At 32.8% G+C, this 20,783-nt stretch overlaps 1 protein-coding gene across 15 annotated transcripts in view; it reads left to right on the top strand.

Moving 5' to 3' along the window:
* Bbs9 (Bardet-Biedl syndrome 9) overlaps positions 1–20,783 on the top strand; it is a 481,139-nt gene that overhangs the window by 216,277 nt on the left and 244,079 nt on the right. For 12 of the 15 annotated variants that reach the window (XM_074065326.1, XM_074065324.1, XM_074065323.1 and 9 more), the window contains 3 exons: positions 1,423–1,527; positions 13,216–13,230; positions 17,553–17,693. In XM_074065326.1, coding sequence (XP_073921427.1) covers positions 1,423–1,527; positions 13,216–13,230; positions 17,553–17,693 — 261 coding nt within the window. The remainder of the gene's footprint in view (positions 1–1,422; positions 1,528–13,215; positions 13,231–17,552; positions 17,694–20,783) is intronic. The other 3 variants (XM_074065313.1, XM_074065316.1, XM_074065318.1) reach the window with 2 other exon arrangements.

The raw sequence follows: 20,783 nt of genomic DNA, 5'->3' as shown, positions 1-20,783 counted from the left end.
TGTTTTTTATCTATTTAAATAGTGAGACAGATCTGTCTGAAATCAATAATTGTGTTGTTTTGCTTAGTTTTCCCACCAAGTATCAAGCATGGACATTCAATCAGTTATTTTTTCAGATTACAGATATTTAAGTTTTTTCAAGTAGTTGGGCCTATTATTATAAGTAAATATTTTAATTTGCAAAGCTTTCTTTTTTTATGTTTTTTGAGACAGGGTCCTACTATGTAGCCTAGGCTGGCCTTGAATTTGCAATCCTCCTGGCTCAGGTTCTCAAGTTCTGGAAAGCTTTCTTTATTAGTGTTTTCCCATTTATTGAATCAGTAACATTTGAAGAAAGAATATTGGCTTTGGAGTTTGACTTGAGTTTGAGTGGCAAACTAATATCGTAATCATGTGGAGGCTCAATTATTTTAATTGCAAAACGAGATTATTTCTGCATATATTTCATGGTTGTTTTGAGGATTGAATTGCAAATGAATCTATATAAATTATCTATAATAATGTCTAGAAGAATTGTCATAAATGGTAATGGTTAGTAAGATTTGTTTATATAGAATCTGTCACTCCCAATCACTTACATCCAAGTTACCATTATTTTTGTTAAAATGACCTCTGAGTTACCGTTAAGTCTTTTTGTATGGTAGCTCTTCAGTCAAGGCTTTTCTATCTTGTTCAAGAGGTCAAGAACATTTTTCTCTTTTTTGCTTCTGTTTAACCAACTATTTACTGAGTGCCTGGCAGCTAGTGGAAACTCAGTAAATATTCATCGATTGTATAAGTAAGTGAATGATTGAGTGAATTAACCTTGTAGGTGATGCCCAACCCTGGATTCTCAGTTTCTTTTCTAATTATTTTTATAATACTTCCAATTTGTCTTTTTATCACATTCTGAAAAATTTATTTTTCTAGTTAAAAATCTCTAATCTATTTTAAAATAGGTTAGAGGAAAAAGATATTACATAGAAGGGCGTGCACAGTCTATGAAGTTGCTACTCTTGTATCCATATCCAATCCGCTTCTGAATTTCTCTCCTGCAGACTGTTCTAGATATGACAAAGTATTATTTTGACTCTAAACTCTCGTGCCCTTTTGTGTATCCATTTCTCTTCCTGTTCTGGGTAAAGAGGAGCAATGGTGTAGAATGCTAGATACCACATTCCAGAATCAGTGCCTACATCTAATGTTAGCTTGTGTGACCTTGCACAACAGTCTTCTTAATCTCTCTATATTTTAGTTTTCTCACACATACAAAATAAAGACAATAATGGTACCTACCTTGTAGGGTTGTAGGAAGATTATATGAGTTACTCCAATTAAAGTGCTTATGACAGTACCTGGCATGTAGGGAGTGCTTAATACATTTTAGCTGTTAATAACAATTGCCTCCCATTGTGTAATTTGTTACTTTTATATTTCTTATAGAACCAGAGATGACCAGCACAGTAGCCTTTTCTGTTTATCTGAAAAGAAATTACACACCATCTGAATTGGAAGGAAATGCTGTTGTTTCTTATTCCAAATCAACAGGTAAACATTCAGTGGCTCATAAATGTAAAAGCCTAATTATTCCTTTAAATAATTAGAGTTAAGCATTAAAGGATGATGTGTTTAAGATGGGAAAATACATTGTGAAATATAATTAAATGCAAATGTTCTTTTCTACTGTTAAATAAAATTATATATTCTAGTTACTTTAATGCATCATGGGTAGTTAATGGTAAGTCTATTTAGCTGATTTCCATATAGGATGTGTGGTTCTCTCTCTTCAGTTTATCGGATACCTTATATATTTTTATTCCTACTGGAAAAATGCTATTTAGGTAAGGCTTCAATCATTTGTACAAAAGAAGAGGTCAGTATGAATTAGTAAAAAAATAAAATGAAGGTACATTATTGGTTATTCTAACACTAAGGCTCTATGCAAGTTTAGATACTGTTTTAATGACTAAAAACTCCATAGTATCTTTTTTATTTATTTTTATTTTATTGTTTTTACATTTACTCACGTGTGTATACATTGTTTGGGCCAACTCCCTCCCCTCCCCCGCTTCTGGGCAGAAACAGTTCCGCTCTCTTGTTCTCCAATTTTGTTGAAGATAAGACATAAGAGATAATAAGAAAGACATAGCATTTTCGCTAGTTTGAGATAAAGATAGCTATACAGAGAGATTCCTAGCATTGCTTCCATGCACACGTGTATTGAAATCCACATGGGTTCATCTCTACCAGACCTCTTCACTACTTCCTAGTCCCCTTCCCATGGTGGCCTCTGCCAGTTTAAGATTACTATATTCACTCCTCTACATGAGCACATCAATCACATTAAAGCTTTAGATTTCCTTCCCTTTCCCTATTCTTCCCAGGCATGTTCTTCCCTTAGTGTGTGACCTATGTCCAATAATATCACTGCATTTGTTTTAGGTCTGTAATGCACATATGAGGGAGAACATGCGATTTTTGGCCTTCTTAGCCTGGCTAACTTTGCTTAAGATGATGTTCTCCAGTTCCATCCACTTACTTGCAAATGACAAAATTTCATTCTTCTTTGTGGCTGAATAAAATTCCATTGAATATAAATACCACATTTTCTTAATCCATTCATCAACAGTGGGGTATCTTTGCTGTTAACATAACTTCGCTATTGTGAATAGTGCTGCAATAAACATGGGTGTGCAGTTGCATTTGGAATAACCTGAGTCACATTCCTTTGGGTATATCCTTAGGAGTGGTATTGCTGGATCATATGGCAGTTTTCTAAGAAGCCTCCATATTGTTTTCCAAAGTGGTTGTACTAGCTTACACTCCCACTAGCAGTGTATGAGGATTCCTTTTTCCCCACATCCTCGCCAACGTTTGTTGTTTTTGATGATAACTATTCTAACAGGAATGAGGTGGAATCTTAGTGTGGTTTTGATTTGCATTTCCTTGATGACCAGAGATGGTGAGCATTTTTTCATGTGTTTTTTGGCCATTTGGACTTCTTTGAAAAAGTTCTGTTTAGTTCAGTTGCCCACTTATTTATGGTTCATTGATTTTTGGGGAGTTTAGTTTTTTGTGCTCTCTGTATATTCTGGTTATCAGTCCTTTATCTGATGTATAGCTAGGAAATATTTTCTCCCAGTCTGTGGGTGGTCTCTTCAATTTAGGGACCAGTTTTTTTTTTTTTTAATTGTGCAGAGGCTTTTAATTTCATTAATCCCATTTGTCCATCCTTTCTCTTAGTTGCTGGGCTGCTGGAGTTCTACTGAGAAAGTCCTTGCCTATACCTATTGCTTCTGGAGTATTCCCTGCTCTTTCGTGTACTAACTGCAAGGTTTTGGGTCTTTTATTAAGGTTCTTAATCTACTTTGAGCTGATACTAGTACAGGGTGATAGACATGGATCTAGTTTCAGTTTTCTGTAGGCAGATAACCACTTTTCCCAGCAACATTTGTTGAAGAGGCTGTCTTTTCTACATCATATGTTTTTGGTGTGTTTGTCAAAAATCAGGTCGGCATACCCGTGTTTGTTCATATCTGGTTCTCTATTCTGTTCCCACTGGTCTTTTTTTTTTTTCTATTTTTTTTTTTTATTATTCATATGTGCATACAAGGCTTGGGTCATTTCTCCCCCCTGGCCCCACCCCCTCTCTTACCATCCACTCCGCCCCCTCCCTCTCCCCCCACCCCCTCAATACCCAGCAGAAACTATTTTGCCCTTATTTCTAATTTTGTTGTAGAGAGAGTATAAGCAATAATAGGAAGGAACAAGGGTTTTTGTTGGTTGAGATAAGGATAGCTATACAGGGCATTGACTCACATTGATTTCCTGTGTGTGTGTGTTACCTTCTAGGTTAATTCTTTTTGATCTGCCCTTTTCTCTAGTTCCTGGTCCCCTTTTCCTATTGGCCTCAGTTGCTTTTAAGGTATCTGCTTTAGTTTCTCTGCGTTAAGAGCAACAAATGCTAGGTAGTTTTTTAGGTGTCTTACCTATCCTCACCCCTCTCTTGTGCGCTCTCGCTTTTATCATGTGCTCAAAGTCCAATCCCATTGTTGTGTTTGCCCTTGATCTAATGTCCACATATGAGGGAGAACATACGATTTTTGGTCTTTTGGGCCAGGCTAACCTCACTCAGAATGATGTTCTCCAATTCCATCCATTTACCAGCGAATGATAGCATTTTCTTCATGTCTGTTTTTGTTGCAGTACCATGCTGTTTTTTATAGCTACTGCTTTGTAATATAGTTTGAAGTCGGGTATTGTGATACCTCCAGCATTGCTCTTTTTGCTTAGTATTTCCTTGGCTATTCAAGGTCTTTTGTGTTTCCAAATGAACTTTAGGGTAGATGTTTCAATCTCTGTGATGAATGTCATTGGGATTTTGGTTGGAATTGTGTTGAACAGGTAGATTGTTTTTGGTAGTATAGCCATTTTTACTGTGTTGATTCTGCCAATCCATGAGCATGGGAGATCTTTCCTCCTTCTGTCTTCTTCAGTGTTGTTCTTCAGTGTTTTCTAGTTCTCCTGTAAAGGTCATTTCCATCCTTTGTTAAGTTTATTCCTAGGCATTTGATTTTTTTTTTTTTGAGGCTTGTAAATAGAATTGTTTTCCTATATTCTTTCTTAATTTGTTCATCAGTGACGTACAGAAAGGCTACTTTGTAAGTTAATTTTGTATCCTGCTACATTGCTGAAACTGTTTATGGTGTCTAGGAGTTTTTGGGTGGTGTGTTTTGGGTCTTTGAGGTATAGGGTCATGTTGTGTGCAGATAGAGATACTTTGACTATTTCTTTACCTATTTGTATTCCTTTTATTTCTTCTTCTTGCCTAATTGCTCTGGCTATGGATTCCAGGACTATGATGAATAGAAGTGAGGAGAGTGGGCATCCTTGTCTTGTTCCTGACTTGAAGCAAAATGGTTTCAGTTTTTCCCCATTTGTCATATAGGTTTATCATATATAGCCTCTATAATTTTGAGGTACATTCCTTCTATTCCTAGTTTTCTTAGAGTTTTTATCATGAAATGGTGTTGAATCTTATCAAAGGCTTTTTGTGCATCTATTGAGATAACCATGTGGTTTTTGTCTTTGCTTCTATTAATGTGCTGTATTACATTTTTGATTTGTGTATATTGATACATCCCTGCATCCCTGGTATGAAACTGACTTGGTCATGGTGAGTGATCATTCTGATATGTTGTTGGATTCAGTTTGCCATTATTTTATTGAGGATTTTTGTATTAATGTTATTAAGGAGATTGGCTGTAGTTCTTCTTTTTGGATGTGTCTTTGTCAGGTTTTGGGGTGAGTGTAATACTGGCTTCATAAAATGAGTTAGAGAGTGTTTTTTCCCTTTCTATTTCATGGAAAAGTTTAAGGAATGTTGGTATTAGTTCTTTAAAAGTCTGGTAGAATTCAGTAGAAAATCTGTCACGTCCTCAAGTTTTTTATTTTGGCAGAATCTTTATTGCTGCTTCAATTTCATTATATGCTATAGGTCTGTTTACGTGGGTTTTTTTTTTTTTTCCCTCCTCAATTTAGTCAGATTTGCCAGGAGATTGTCGATCTTATTTATTTCTTCAAAGAAGCAGCTTTTTGTTTCATTGGTTCTTTGTTTGTTTTTTTTGTTCTCGATTTCATTAATTTTGGTCTTATTTTTATTATTTCTGTCCTTCTGCTTGATTTTGGTTTAGCTTATTCTTGTTTTTCTAGGAGTTTGAGATGTAACATCAGGTCATTTATTTGAGATTTTTTCTGTCCTTTTAAGTTTATAGCACTCATGGCTTTAAACTTTACTCTTAGGGCTGCCTTTACTATGTCTCATAATGTATGCTTAGTGGTGTTTTCATTTTCATTAACTTCCAGGAACCTTTTGATTTCCTCTCTTAGTTCTTCTATGACCCATTGATATTGAGCAATGTGTTATTTGTATATTTCCTGCTGTTTTTTTGTTGTTGAATTTTAGTTTTATTGCATTGTGATCAGACAGAATGCAGGGGGTTATTTCTATGTCCTTATACTTGCCAAGTCTTGCTTTGTGCTCTAAGATATCAATTTTGGAGAAAGTTCCATGGGATGCTGAGAAGAATGCTGTTGTTGGATGAAATATTTTGTAGATATCTATTAGGTGCATTTGATCTATGGTGTCATTTAGTTCTTGGATTTCTTTGTTGATTTTTTTGTTTATATGACCTATGTATTGGTGATAGAGGGGTATTAAATTCTCCCAGTACCACTTGTTGTCTGTATGTGCTTTTAAGTCCATTAGTGTATGTTTGATGCAATGAGTGCACTGAAATTGGGTGCACTTCTCCAATTTTGTTGAAGATAAGACATAAGAGATAATAAGAAAGACCTTTGACATGGTATAACTAGTAATAGGGTAGTGTAGCAACATTATATTTGTGTTTTAAAAATATTTCTGTATAGTTTTTGTAGGTTTAAAAGTTCTAAAAAATGGCTTCTTCATCTTTGTTGCTATTTATACACATTTATTTATTTGGTAGTGTTTCTCATAATTGTAATATTTCTTTGTCTAGTTGAATTTTATTGTTTATTCATTGATAATTCTTTATACTCAGGTATCGTTTTTATAACTTAAGTGTAATTTTTAGAAATTTATTTCATGTGATTTATGATGTATTTCTTCTCTAAGTTAGTTGAAAATTTTATTTTCACCAGAAGCGACCACTTTAACCATTTACCCTGTTTTCAAAATTTGAGGTTCTGTACATATTTTTGCATTTAAATAGCTTTGATAAGGTTGATTTTATAAAGAAATGAAAACTTCTTGAGTGATTAAAGAATGATGAATCTTCTGGTTGGCAAATTCTGAGAAGAATATTGAGGTTTTCAATGGTATTTCCATTTTGAGTTGTGAAATAAAGATGTGAGAAATATTTGATCAAGATCTCTAGATGATTTATCATTAATCATAGACATTATTACACATTAATTGTTACACTATTAAATATACAGTCATAGAAACTACTGCTTGATTTTAAAGAATTCTTTCATGAATTTTTCAAGGAAAAGTAGTGATATTGTTTGGAGATAAATTTAAAATGGGGAAATTTCTAAAACAAAATAGAAAGTATGCTTTAAATACAGTAAAAATTTATATAATTAGCGACTGGGTATGTGGGAACACTCCTGCCATCCTAGTGACTCGAGGCAGGTCCTGAGAGGATTTTAGCTTGAGACCAGCCTAGGCAAAACTCAGCAAGATGTCATCTGAATAAATAAGATAGCTGTTGGTGGTGCATGTAGCTCATCCAGCTGCACAGGAAGTCATAGGAAGGTCTTGGTCTGAGGCTGGCTTGAGCAAAAATATAAGACCCTACCTAAGAAATGCCTAAAGCAAAACAGGGCAGGTGGCTATGGCTCCAATGTAGAGTGCTTGTCTAGCAAGACGAGGACCTGTGTTCAAACCCAGTACTGCCAAAAAAAAAATTGTAAAATCACAATCATTAGAAATATTTCAAAAGCCTATATTCCAATAAATGGGAAAAATCTAGAAGATATGGAAAAATTCCTTGATGTGTATGACCTGCAAAATTTGAACCAGGAGGATATAAAGTACCTAAACAAATCCTTAAGTAGCAATGAAAATGAATCAGTAATAAAGTGTCTCCCAAAAAAAGAGAAGCCCAGGACTGGATGGAGTCACTGCTGAATTTTACTGGCCTTTAAAGGAGAATAACCCCAGTGCTCCTGAAACTATTCCTAAAAAATAGAAAAAGAAGGGATGCTACCAAACATATTGTATGAAGCCAGTATGTCCAAAACCAGTTAAGGACACAATAGAAAAAGAAAATTGTATACCAGTTTCCTTGATGAAAACAGAGGCAAAGAAACTTCAGTAACTAAGTTCAACAACCCACCTAAGAGATCATACACTATAATCAAGTTGCTGTAATTCCAGGAATGCAAGGATGGTTTAATATAGATAAATCAATAAACATTTTGCAGCACATAAACAAAATAAAGTACAAAAATCACACAATTGTCTCAGTAGATACAGAAAAATCATTTTACAAAATGAAACATCCCTTTATGATGAAAGTCCTGAACAAACTACGGATAGAAGGAATGTACCTCAAAATGATAACAGGCTATAGGTGATAAACTTATGGCCAACACAAATTAGGAAAACCTGAAACTAGTTCCTCTAAAGTCAGAAACGAGACAAGTATGTTTTCTGTCTCCATTCATATTCAATATATTGCCAGAATTCTTAGCAAGAGCAGTAAGGCAAGAGAAATAATAAAAGGGATACAAATAGGAAAGGAAGCAGTCAAATTACCCATATTCACAGGTAAGTTATCATACTTAGAAGTCCCCAAAGACTCTATCAAAAAGCTCTTAGATCTGATAAACACTTTTGGGAAAATAGAGATAGCAAATTGATATGCAAAAATAACAATAATAACAATAACAATAACAAACAATTTGAGAAAGAAATCAGATAAAGAATCCTACTTGGAATAACCTTGAAAAATTAAATACATATAAGTAAATATAACCAAGGAGGTTAATACCTGTACAGTCAATAAATATTTGAAGAAGACACTGGAAGAGGGAAACAACTTCCATGTTCATGGATTGGCAGAATTAATATTGTGAAAATTGTTATAGTACCTAAAGCAGTTATAGTCAATGCAGTTCATATGGAATTGCTATCAATCCCAAATAGCTAAAGTGATCCTTAGCAAAGCGAAAAATGATGGTGGTAATACAATACCTGACTTCAAAATATAGTATCAAAAAAGCATAGTGATGGCATAAAAACAGACATGTAGACCGATGGAATAGAATAGAAGATCAAGAAACAAGCCCATATAGCTACATTCATGTGATATTTCAACAAAGGTACCAAAATACATACTGGGAAAAAGTCCCTTCAGCAAATGGCATTGCAAAAACTGGATAGCCTATGTAGAAGACTGAAACTATGTCCCTATATCTCACCCTGTATAAAAACCAATTCAAAATGTATCAAATATCTTAATGTAATATTTGAAACTTTGAAATTACTACAGGAAAACACTGGAAGATATAGGCATAGGTAATGTCTTTCTGAATAGGTTTCTAGTTGTTTAGGAAATAAGAGCAAGAATTGACAAATGGGATTTTTATCAAATTAAAAGGCTTCCACATATCAAAGTAAGCAATTATCAGAATTGTTGGGGAACTATTGAGGGGAGAAGGAAGTAAAAGGCTATTGAATGGCAAAGAGGATTGAAGTAGGCTACATATATACATAAGAACATAACATAATGAAACCCATCAAACACCGTGTGAAAAAGGGAGGAGAGTCGAGGGTGAGAATGGAAATATAATGGAGAAAGTGAGCAAGTTCAAGGTACACTGTGTATGTGTTTGGAATTATCACCATGTAATTCCCCTATTTGTAATGTATGCTAATAAACAATTACCAGAATGAAAACAGAATCCACAGAATTGAGAAAAATCTTTACCAGTGATTTTTCAGATTAGGGATTAATGTCCAGAATATACAAAGAGTTCAAACAGAAAGAATACATAATACAATTCACAAATAGGCAAATTAAGTGAACAGATAATTTTCAAAAGAATTATAAATGACTTATAAATACATGAACAAATGGTCAACATCTTGAGCCATAAAGGAAATACAAACCAAAGTATCGCTGAGATTCCATCTCACCCCAGTTAGAGTGGTTGATATCAAGAAAACAAACAACAACAAATGCTGGCAATGATGCAGGAGGTGGGGAAAAGGAAGGAGGGAGGAACTTTTATACACTATTGTTGCAAATATAAATGATGTTATTTGCACAAAAATGGGTAGATCATCTTATTAAGTGAAATAAGCAAGGCTGAGAAAGACAAGTATTACCTGTTCTTTGACATGTGTGGTATCTACACCTAAAAATTCCCCCATGAAAGGCATGATATAAAATGAGAATTTTTTGTGTGTGTGTCGGGGAAGAGGGAGACCCGTGGCAGGGAGGAGGATGTAAAGAGAGGGTAAAGGTGGGTGAGTATAATCAAAGAACTTTATGTTCTATGAAAAAAGAATAATGAAATCTGTTAATGGTTGCTTTTAAAAGATGAGGAAAGAATATAAGGAAGTAATAGAGGGGCGAGTTTGATCAAAGTATATTATGTGTACATAGGGAATTATCAAAATGAAAGTACTTTGTACAATTAATATGCACTAATGATAAAAAGAAAAAAAGCCTTAAAATCAGCCTGTCAGCTTATGGTTGCATATACCAGTATACCATTTTTGGCTATTGCGCTTTTCAATAGATAGAATTTAAAATTTATAAATTATTGCTAAACTGGAAAGGTTATATGGTAGTCTGCTGAATGTAGATTAAAAATTAATGTTAAAAAAATGGGAGGATGGATAAGAAAGAGTAATGTGGTAAATTTTCTTCAAGGACATTATATGCATGTATGGACACATTCAATGAAATACCTTTGTATGATTAGTATTTACAAACATAAAAACTATCCTTAAAAATTAATGTAGGTAGGTATGGAGTGGCAAAATGGCAGAGAAGTAGAAACTGTACATCAGATCCAGTGAATAAGATGCCCCTATTTCTATCTTCCTACTCCCCTCCCCTTCATACTCAGTTTCCAATTCTTTCAGCCAGTGTTAAGCTCCCATATCATCCCTCTAGCAACAAGAGTGTTGCTCCAGTAAAACATTAGTGGGGAGACATATAAGTATTCCAATTGTTTCTTTTTTGTTCAAATACTTGATTTATTGCTGAATTGTTAACCATGTTACTACAGTATGTTGTCACTTTTACAAGGATGGTAAAGAGAAACTTAGATGAACAGATGTACAAATCACAGCATAGAAATTTAAATATGAAAAACCAATGCAATGTCTTCTCTCTGAAACCCCACCACAACTCAACATCTTAAACCAAAGATAATGAATTGGTCAAAATGTCTGAGAGAGAGAGAATTCAGAAGTGTACTGCTAAAAATGATCAGTAACATCAAAGAGAATTCAAATAAGTAGATAAATGAAGTTTGGAAATCAATCCAAGATCTTGACAAGGAAGTCAGCAACATGGAAGAGAAATTCAGGAAGTTAATAGAAATTATGAAAAATAATCAAGTAGAAATGTTAGAAGTGAAAACTGCAAATACGATAAAAACCACCTTGGATAGTATTATCAGTAGACAAGATCAAACAGAAGAAATACTATCAGAGATAGAGGATAAGATTGAGGAGGTATTGCTTGGAAACTATCACAAAAAATAAATACTTATGATTACAACATATAAGAACTCTGGGATATGATTGAAAGACCAATCCTAAGAATTCATGGAGTGGAAGAAGGAGCTGAAATACAAATTAAAGACATGAGAAACCTAGTCAATGAAATCATACTAGCGTATGTCACAACTCTTTGTAATGATATAGACACACATGTTGGAGAGCCATTTTGAACTCCAAGTAGACATAACCAGAAAAGAACAAACCCATGTAATTAAAATGCCAAAACTAGTGAACAAATAAAAGATACTTTAAACTACAATAGACAAATTTCAGCTTTATATAAAGTAAACACATGAATATCACCTCAGATCTCTCAGCACAAACCCTAAAATCCAGGAAAACAGGAAGCAACATAATTCAAGCTCTGAGAGAAAATAACTGCCATCCAATAATTCTGTAGTCAGCAAAGCTGTTCTTCAATCTAAATGGACAAATAAGTACCTTCTAGGATACAGTTAAGCTAAAGTAGTTCATATCCACCAAGCCTGCATTAGAAAATATATTCAATGGAATAATTCACACAGAAGAGGAAGAAAAATAATTACAAACACAAGAGGTCAGTAAAGAATAAAACTCCAAAGGGGAATTGATGAACCCATGTGAGATTGGAAAATAGCAAGCATGAACAACTCAGTAAGCCAGCAAAACCTGAAGACAAACAATGCCAAAAGTAAAGTAAAGATCAATCAAAATGATACTCAACCTGAAAAAAAAGCAATAGAAACACAGGAATTAGAAATACCTCTCAATCATAATGGATTAAACTCTGCAATCAAAAGACACAGATCTAATGATTGTATCAAAAAGATCCAACAAGATCCAACAATCTGTTGTCTACTAGAAACACATGTCACAACCATAGACACAAACTAAAAGTGAAAGGTTGGAAAAAGGTGTAACTGGCATATGGAAATTGAAAGCAAACAGGAGTTAGCTATTTCTTAGACAGAAATTTTATGCAAAAATTAAAAATGATCACCATGTACTAATAAAGGGAACCAGCCAGCAAAATGATATAATAATTATGAGTATATATGCTCTGAACATTGGTGGCCCCAAGTTCATAAGACACTTTTGAGCATAAAGGAACAGATAGGTCCAGACATAATAGTAGCGTATCTCATTTTCATCAGTGGACAGAACATCCAGACAAAAAATTAAAAAAATGAACAAGATCAATACATCTTTAGTGAAATTAACCAAAAGAAGAAAGAAGACCCAAATTAATAAAATCAGAGATGATTTTATTACAACAGACACCAATGAAATTCAGAAGATCATATTATGAATACTTATGAATGAAAACAGAACAATGAAACTTGTTGAAATTGTTCCAAGAATGGGTGGAGGGGGGATGAGGGAGAATGATGGAAGGAGTGAATTTAATTAAGACATATTGTAAGCACATATGTAAATGTCACAATGAACTCCTCTTGTACAACTATTACAAGCTAATAAATCAAAATATGTAAAAATCTATGTAAAACAAAAGAATATCAAGGTTAGTCCCAAAACCCATGAACATTATACTTCATAGTAGTATCTATTAAAATTATTTTAATGAAGAGTAACTAGAATTCTGTTTTTGGCCTTTCACTCAGTTTTTATTTTTATTTAATACTTTGCATGTCATTTATATATGGAGTTTTTTTTTTTCCTGTTTGGTTAGATCATATATCTTTTCCTCTTTACCACATTTACACTGAAGTAACATACTCTTGTGGATGTCTCAGAATGTAAGTGTGAATACATTGTTGGATTTTACTTTTTCATGTTGTACTCTACAAATATGGAGATCTGTATTTGATTGGAGTGCATTTATGCTATTTGTGATAACTTTCAAAATTTAAATCATATTTTAAGTAACTGCATTAAATTTGTGTTTAATTTTCCACGGATAATCATTGCATTCTTTCCCTTATCCTTTTGTTTTTTGCTTCTGATAGATCGAAATCCTGATGGTAAGTGAAAAAGATGATTTAGAAAAAAAAATGAATTTCAATTCTGATGTTTGGTTGGTGAATTAAATGTGTATTATACTATGAATCATCTTTTGCATAAACTTCTGATTTAAGTATGCAGTTTTCTGTAGGATGATTAGAAGACTATAAAGCACTTAAGAAATAATATCTATAGCAATATTTATTTACAGTTTTGGTGATGCCAACAGTTTTAGCATATGTCATCATAATATCTGAAGGATAATGTATATATGAGGGATGTCTTAAGAGAAGTACATATTTAGCTTAGCACAAAATTTACTTGTCAAAGTAGAATTTAGGTCATCAAAATAACCTGGTACTAATAATGAATATTTACATTCTCAAGATTATATTTAATGGATAAGATTTTGGATTCAATTCTATAAATACTATAAAATTATTTAAGTGATTTATGTAAGTTTAAAAGAATCAGTAAAGGTTATTGAAGTATAGATTTTTCTCTATGTATGAATTCTGCATAAACAATAAGAAAAAAGTCACAATTAATTGAAGAGTTAATGTTTTATTTCCCAGGTAAAGCTGTTTTTAGTAGTTTCTTCTGATATGTTTTAAAATTGTGATTAAGTTTTAGGGAGTAGGGTTGAAATATTAGACTGCATATAGTAGGTAAGAAAATAATATGTTGTCACTTAGATCTTACTTACACACAAGGCTTCATATTTCAAAGACTGATCCATTTTATTATCCTGATCTGTTCAGTCTGTATTGCAGATAAGTAGTTCTGCTTTATATATGGAAAAAGAGAAGCAAACTAGGTTTTATGTTGTCCCATAAGAGTTAGTCTCCATTATTTCTGCATTAAAGTTGCATGACATGGCAGTGTAAAACATGACTGCAGATGAAGCACAGTATGTAGCCAGACATAACAGGAAGGGATCAAGGAAGTTCTGGCTACCAGACATTGCTACTGCTTTGGGGTTCCTTGTTTTCAGTAAGAAATTACTCTAATGGGCCACTGGAAAGAGTTCTAAGGTATTATATAGATTATGTAACTTTCCCACTCTGAAAAGCACACATACATATGTATATACACATATATGTATATACACACACGGATATATATGTTCTTTTTTCTTTTTAATGCATATTTTGGCTTCCTGTTTGATAGTGATACTGTGTTCTTGGGTATGCCAGATGTAATTAAAATTTTCCTCCTGGAAAATTGTTATGTCAAGAGAGGATTTGATGTGAATTTTTTCTTTTGAGTGTTAAATAATTTTATGATTAATTGTACCACAGTAGTTGCAACTATCCATTTCCTCTAGTAGGTTACAGGAAGTGTTTAAGGGAGAGGTGATTATATTTGGTAGACAAAACCCCGAAGAACAAAGCCAGACTGGTGAATGTCTAGGCCAATATCAGAATAAAATAAAAAGGTTTCTCTTCTCTAAGCTTAGCTATCAGTAGAATAAGCCAGATATAGACACTTTTTGCCAAGTATATAAGCTACATATCATGAATAGTAGGTCAAGTTAGGCCTAATTAGACTCTTTCAACTAGATTGAAAGCTGTTATATGAGCAACCTTTGAAAAGTCTTTAAATGCTTGTAATTCTTTCCTCCTTTATTACAGTCACATGCCTATCCACCCACCCATCCACCCACACACCCATATTTTCCTTTATGATTCTTTGGCTTCTGGTTCTTTGATTCAGTTATAGCATAAAGAGTAATTAGAAGTCAAATTTATACTTCAAGTTCCTCAAGAAAGTATAAATTCTGATAGAAATTTGCCTTTGATAAGCCCTATGTCTAAACAATAGAGATTGTGTTTTGAAATGTTTGGATTTAATTTGATGAGAAGTATTACAACAGTGACATTCTAATTTTTCTCCTAAAGGCATGGTTTTCTTAATTTGATTTCTAAAGGGTTTCATTTTCTTTTTTTCCCTTATGGTAAACTTTTCAAGCTGCCATAATTTTAAAAAATAGCCATAATCATTTTATTAAGTATGAGTCTCATCATTTTTCAAAGTAATGTTTTCCAAATGTCCTGTGAAACAGGTTTACAGTTCCAAGGGTGAAAAGAAATTCTGGAGAGGTTCTGCAAATCTTAACAACTGTGTGATATTGTCATTAACTGACCTCACTGAACTGTGAATTGAGTTATAATGTATTTCCCTTCTTAGGTTTATTAGTGTTTGTAATCTCTTTGTTTTCATTTCTGAAAACTTCATCTATCACCAGTTTATTTAACTCTTGGTTCTTAGGGATTTAGAGTAATTATGTTCAAATATATAGACCTAGTAGTATAAAGCCAATGTTGGTGATCATATTTAATTTATTTTTATCGTGAGTTTAGTCAGTACCTGGTCTAAGTGATTAGAAGCTAAGATATAGTTTTAGAGGCATATTTGTGGCTATTTTTTTGAACAAATTAGCTCAGAGTTTGGTTTGAAAGTATGTAGGAGATAGCTTTCCTTGTGTGTAAATAGAATTGTCAGAAGTTGAAGCATATTTTTGTTGTACTGTTCATTTAAAATTAAAGACATGGAAGCAGGGTTTTGTTCCTTGTTTTTGCTGGACTGTATTTATTAATCAATACTATATATATTTTTTACTGTAGCCAAAGTATATTCAATGGGCTCATTTTTGTAATTTAGAGTTATATTTCATATATGGAAATTTCCTTAAAGTTGGAAAAGTGTATTTTTTTTGCATGTGATAAAATTGATAGTTGTCATTGTTATCTTAGATCATGTTACCCAAATATTTTCATTCAAAACATGTCATCACTATAAAGTACAAATACATATGCCTATAGAAACCTTAGAGAATGTCAGGAAATAATACCCTGGGATTTTTCCTAGGAAACACCAGTTATAATTTGAATCTAGGATTCTAGAAGTGATTTTAACATCTGTTGGTTATGAGCAGAAAATGATCTAGGTAAAATTTTATGGATAATAGATTATGTTGAAGAGAATGACAGATATTCTCCACATGCTCTGTAAAAGCATTTAATTACCTCATATATCAAAATGCTCACAATTGTTGATGATCTCTCACTAGTATACTTGTGAATAAGTAGTGCCGAAAAGTGCACTTCTGGCCTGAATGTGTAGTAAGCCACACAATTCCCATTATCATTAACAAAATGTATTTCTAATTCCAGGGATCCTGCTTTGGAATCATGACTCTATATTTTAACTGCTTCTGCTCTTGCTGTTTTTAAGTTTGTGACCGACTCCACTATACAGAAATAAATAAATTGATGCACAAGTCTACAAAGTAGAGTAGAACATTTTGAGTTTTCCATTTCTGTATGGTACTAAGCAGTATGTTAAGATACAGAGTTGTATATTTTATCTTTTATCTTATCTAGATTTGTAAGTACAGAGCCCAATTTGGTTTCAGTTTCTTTTTCTATAAATATGGAAAAGAATCCTTTGAAAAATTTAAATTCTGATTGAAACTCTTCTTTGTTATTTTATTCAGTTACCTATTTTAGCGTGTATGGATGAGTATTGAAAATATGTGACAACTGAATGACTATGTAAACTTTTCAAAATGTCACAGTGATATGTGATGGCAGATGGTTTCAGAAAAATTTAATTCATATATGAAAGTAATATTCATAATATCAGTCTGGAAAATGGACATGATGTGCTTAGAACTTCAGTAGAGCAAATTCTGGTTTTTTTAGTCCTAAATAAACTTGTATTTCTGTCCATTTCTCTGTTTCTGAGGGAATCAGGATTTTCCTTCTTTATTGTGAATATGTGACTTACCCTAACCAATTTTCCTAAGGTTGTCTTGTATTTCTTGTACTTACTTTACCATAGCATAGTAATTTTAACACATAGTTGGATGCAGTTAGTTAATACCAAATTCTGTTCTCAAGCTCATAGTTTATTGAAAATTATTAATATAATTTGAATCTCCCATGAGTAAAAAAGAATGGTTTCAGTTGGTAAATTTGGGGATATGATCATGTAGAGTCTTATTGATACAAACTGCCTATTCTTTGCTCATTTTCACTGATAGTCTTGGATTAAGGCTAGTTCAGAAAAATTTTAAAGACTTGCTTCAGTAATTAACAGTAAGAAATTATAATGATTTTAATAGTGTTCAAATGTCCTAATTTAAACATGATACTACTGAAAGACAGACTTCATTACTTATATTCTTTTAAGAGTTTATTTTTTGACCCAATAAAAAATATGAAAAAGGGTAAGCAACAAGCTTATAAATAAGTCTATGTCACTATTCAAACTACAGATTATTCTTTGCCAAATTATTTGTCATACTATGGATCTACATTTCTCTCTTTTATTTTAGGAATTCCTCGAGTTATCCAGTGTAAATTTAGACTTCCCCTGACATTAATCTGCCTACCAGATCAGCCTTCAAAATCTGCAGTCCACAAATTAACTATTGATACCAATAAATCTCCAGTCAGTCTACTCAGTCTCTTTCCAGGTAGGACTTTTGAAGTAACATGCTTTAATATCAGAAATCAAAAATTTCAAATGGAATCCTTCATCGTAGGTAATGATGGGGTAATTATCAGATAATTGTTAAGTGAGGCTATTAAAATGCCTCAAGTATTTTTCCCTCCTGATTGCTTGTTCAAAGGTGAGTAGCTTATATCAACAGGGTACTAAGGTATACCTTTTAAGTTTGATTAAAATTATAATCATTATTTTGTTTTAGTATTCAGAAATTAAAACATCAAATGATTCTTTTTTAGGTCAGTTTTTTTTTGACTCGAATGAAAATATTTATTAATCATTTTTGGATATAATTCCCTTTTCTAAGGATATCATTCATCTTTACCATAGACTTTTGCATATATACCTTTTAAAGGTATATTCTTATACCTCTGAACAGTAGTTTCCTAAGTAGGTATTTTTTGTGGCTCTGCCGTCGACCGTGGTTGGAAGAAGCAGATGTTCGTTCTATGGCTCTGAGTATCACAGTGTCCATTTGGGGTAATTTGTGAAGATGAGGTTTTCTCCAGGTGTCAGTTTTCTTTCTGAGTTGCTTAGAAAAACAGAGGTTTTGACTGGATTAAAACATTTTTAGTAATCAAGTTTCCTCTAATTTGCTATATCCATCAACTTTCTTGGTAATGGGTGAAATTAGAGACAAAAATCCGAGGATTAGGTCACCTTTTCAAGGCCTTCATTAAAAATCAGCACTGTTGTCTATCAGATACACCTTCACCCTTGCAATTGTGGATAGGATTTAGAATACAAGGAATATTTCCCACAAGGTTTAGAGATTTATGGTAAGTCAACTTTTATTTTATTACTCAATGTGCTTTAAATTTAATTTTCATTAATTTGACATGCTTATTTATATGTAATCTGAAAAGTCTCCAAAATTAAATGCTCTTTATTACCATTATTCAAGTCTTAATTTGAATTGAATTTGTGTATGTTGTTTGCAGTTTTCTTTTCTTTCCCCTTCTCTCCCTTCTTTTTCTCCTCTTCCTTCTTCTTCATTTCCCTTCTTGCTTAACAAATTTGGATTATAAAAAGGAAGAAATTAGTACTTTTACAGCATTTTACATTAATTTCTTAGTTTCTTGGATGGCATATACTACCCTGTTATGTTGAACAACTAATTCATTGGTATATTTGAAAATGTTTAAGCAGTTGCCTTCTGAGAAGTTGGTCTTTGTTGTAGATAGAGGAAACCAAATTAGAAATTGAATAAAATGCATGCCTTTGACCAGGTAGGTGCTCTCTTAAGATATGAATTGGACAGGCCATACTAAGAATAGCTTAGGTAACTCATCCATTTTCCTACTGATTTAGCCTTGGTTGGTTTGGTATCATAGATACATTCTCAGTGGCTTCCTACTTGCTTTAGGATTCAGTGACAAAAATTTGAAAGACATTTCCCCTAAACTCAATATATATGATATATCACTTTTTGAATTCCTCTATTTGTGTTTATATTGAACCTGTTTTTATCATGTAATTGTTTAAAAAATAAGTATCACATCACTTTTATATTTATATGTATATAAATAAAGCTTTAATATGTTGATATCAGATATTTACTGTTGTAAATCTTCTATTTTTTAACTGAAAGAAGCAAATTAATGAGCTTCTTAGAGAAGAGATAAAATAACTTTTAATTTACATCTCTTTCTATTTATTCCAATTCTTTTTTGTGAGCAAATATAAGTACATTTAAAATGATTTAAATTTTACTTACTACAAAAGAAATGTGAAATTTAGGAAGTATGGATAACTTTCAGAAAGGTAGCTATTAGTCATTCTGCCATCCAGCAATATTTACTTCTGTTTGATTACTTTTTCCTAATCTTGTTAAATTTATGTTTTCAAAACATTTATCTGTCCCCAAAAGATTGTATACTTTTCAAATAGTTCATTTTTAGTGTACTGATTTTGTTTGTTGAGCTGACATCCTGCAACTTACTGAATTTATTAGTTCTAGCAATTTTTTTTCGTAGAGGGGTTAGTGTTTTGTGTATATATGATCATCATGTCATCTACAAATAGAGATAGCTGTACTTCCTTCTTTCCAGTGTAGGTGCCATTTCTTTCTTTGTATTGCCTAACTGCTCTGGCTAAGGGTTCTAGTATTGCTGAATGGTTGTGGTGAGCGTGGGCATCCTTATCGTATTCCTGCTCTTAGAGAAAAAACTTTCAGCTTTTTAGCAGTGAGGATGTTATTATCTGTGGGCTTTTGATAGATGGCTTTTGTTGGGTTGAAGGATATTCCTTCTGCACAGAATTTGTTGAAAGTTTTTTTTTTTTTATCATGACAGAATGTTGAATTTTGTGGAATATTTTTGGCATCTGTTGAGATGATCATATAATTTTTATCCTTCATTTATTAATTTGGTGTGTTATATCTATTGATGTGCATACCCAGGATAAATTTCACTTGATCATTGTGAAGGATCCTTTTAATATACTGCTCAATACTGTTTGCTAGTGTTTTGTTGAGATTTTTTACATCTCTGTTCAGCAGGGATATTGTGCTGTATTTTTGTTTTAGTATAGTTTGCTAGTTTGGCTTTGGTATCAAAGTAAAGCTGTCTCCTGTAAAAAGTTTAGAACTGTTCCTTCCTCTTTAATTTTTTTGGAAGGGTTTGAGGAGGGTTGATATTTATTGTTCTTCAAATGTTTGGTAGAATTAAGAAGTGAAACCATTAGGTCCTGGAGTTTTTTTTGGTAGGGCACTTTTAAGTACTCATTCAGTTTCCTCACTTGTCTTGGTCATTTAGACTTTCTATTTCTCTGTGATTAACTCTTGATAGGTTACAAGTTTTAGAATTGTAACCATTTCTTCTAGGATATCCAAATTGTTGTATAATTATTTATAGTCATCTCTTGTGATCCTTTGTATTTCTGTTTTATCAGTTTTAATTTCTCCTCTTATTTATTTGGCTCTTCCCTCTCCCCCTTTTTTTCTTAGTCTAGTTAAGAGTTTGTCAATTTTGTTTATCTTATGAGGAAATCACCTCAATTTCATGGATCTTCTGTTGTTTTTAGTCTCTATTTCCCATATTCCTTTGATCTTTATTAT

This window comes from Castor canadensis, chromosome 2 (genome assembly GCF_047511655.1).
Source record: "Castor canadensis chromosome 2, mCasCan1.hap1v2, whole genome shotgun sequence".
Taxonomy (NCBI): domain Eukaryota; kingdom Metazoa; phylum Chordata; class Mammalia; order Rodentia; family Castoridae; genus Castor; species Castor canadensis.
This window is presented reverse-complemented; position numbering and strand designations above follow the sequence as displayed.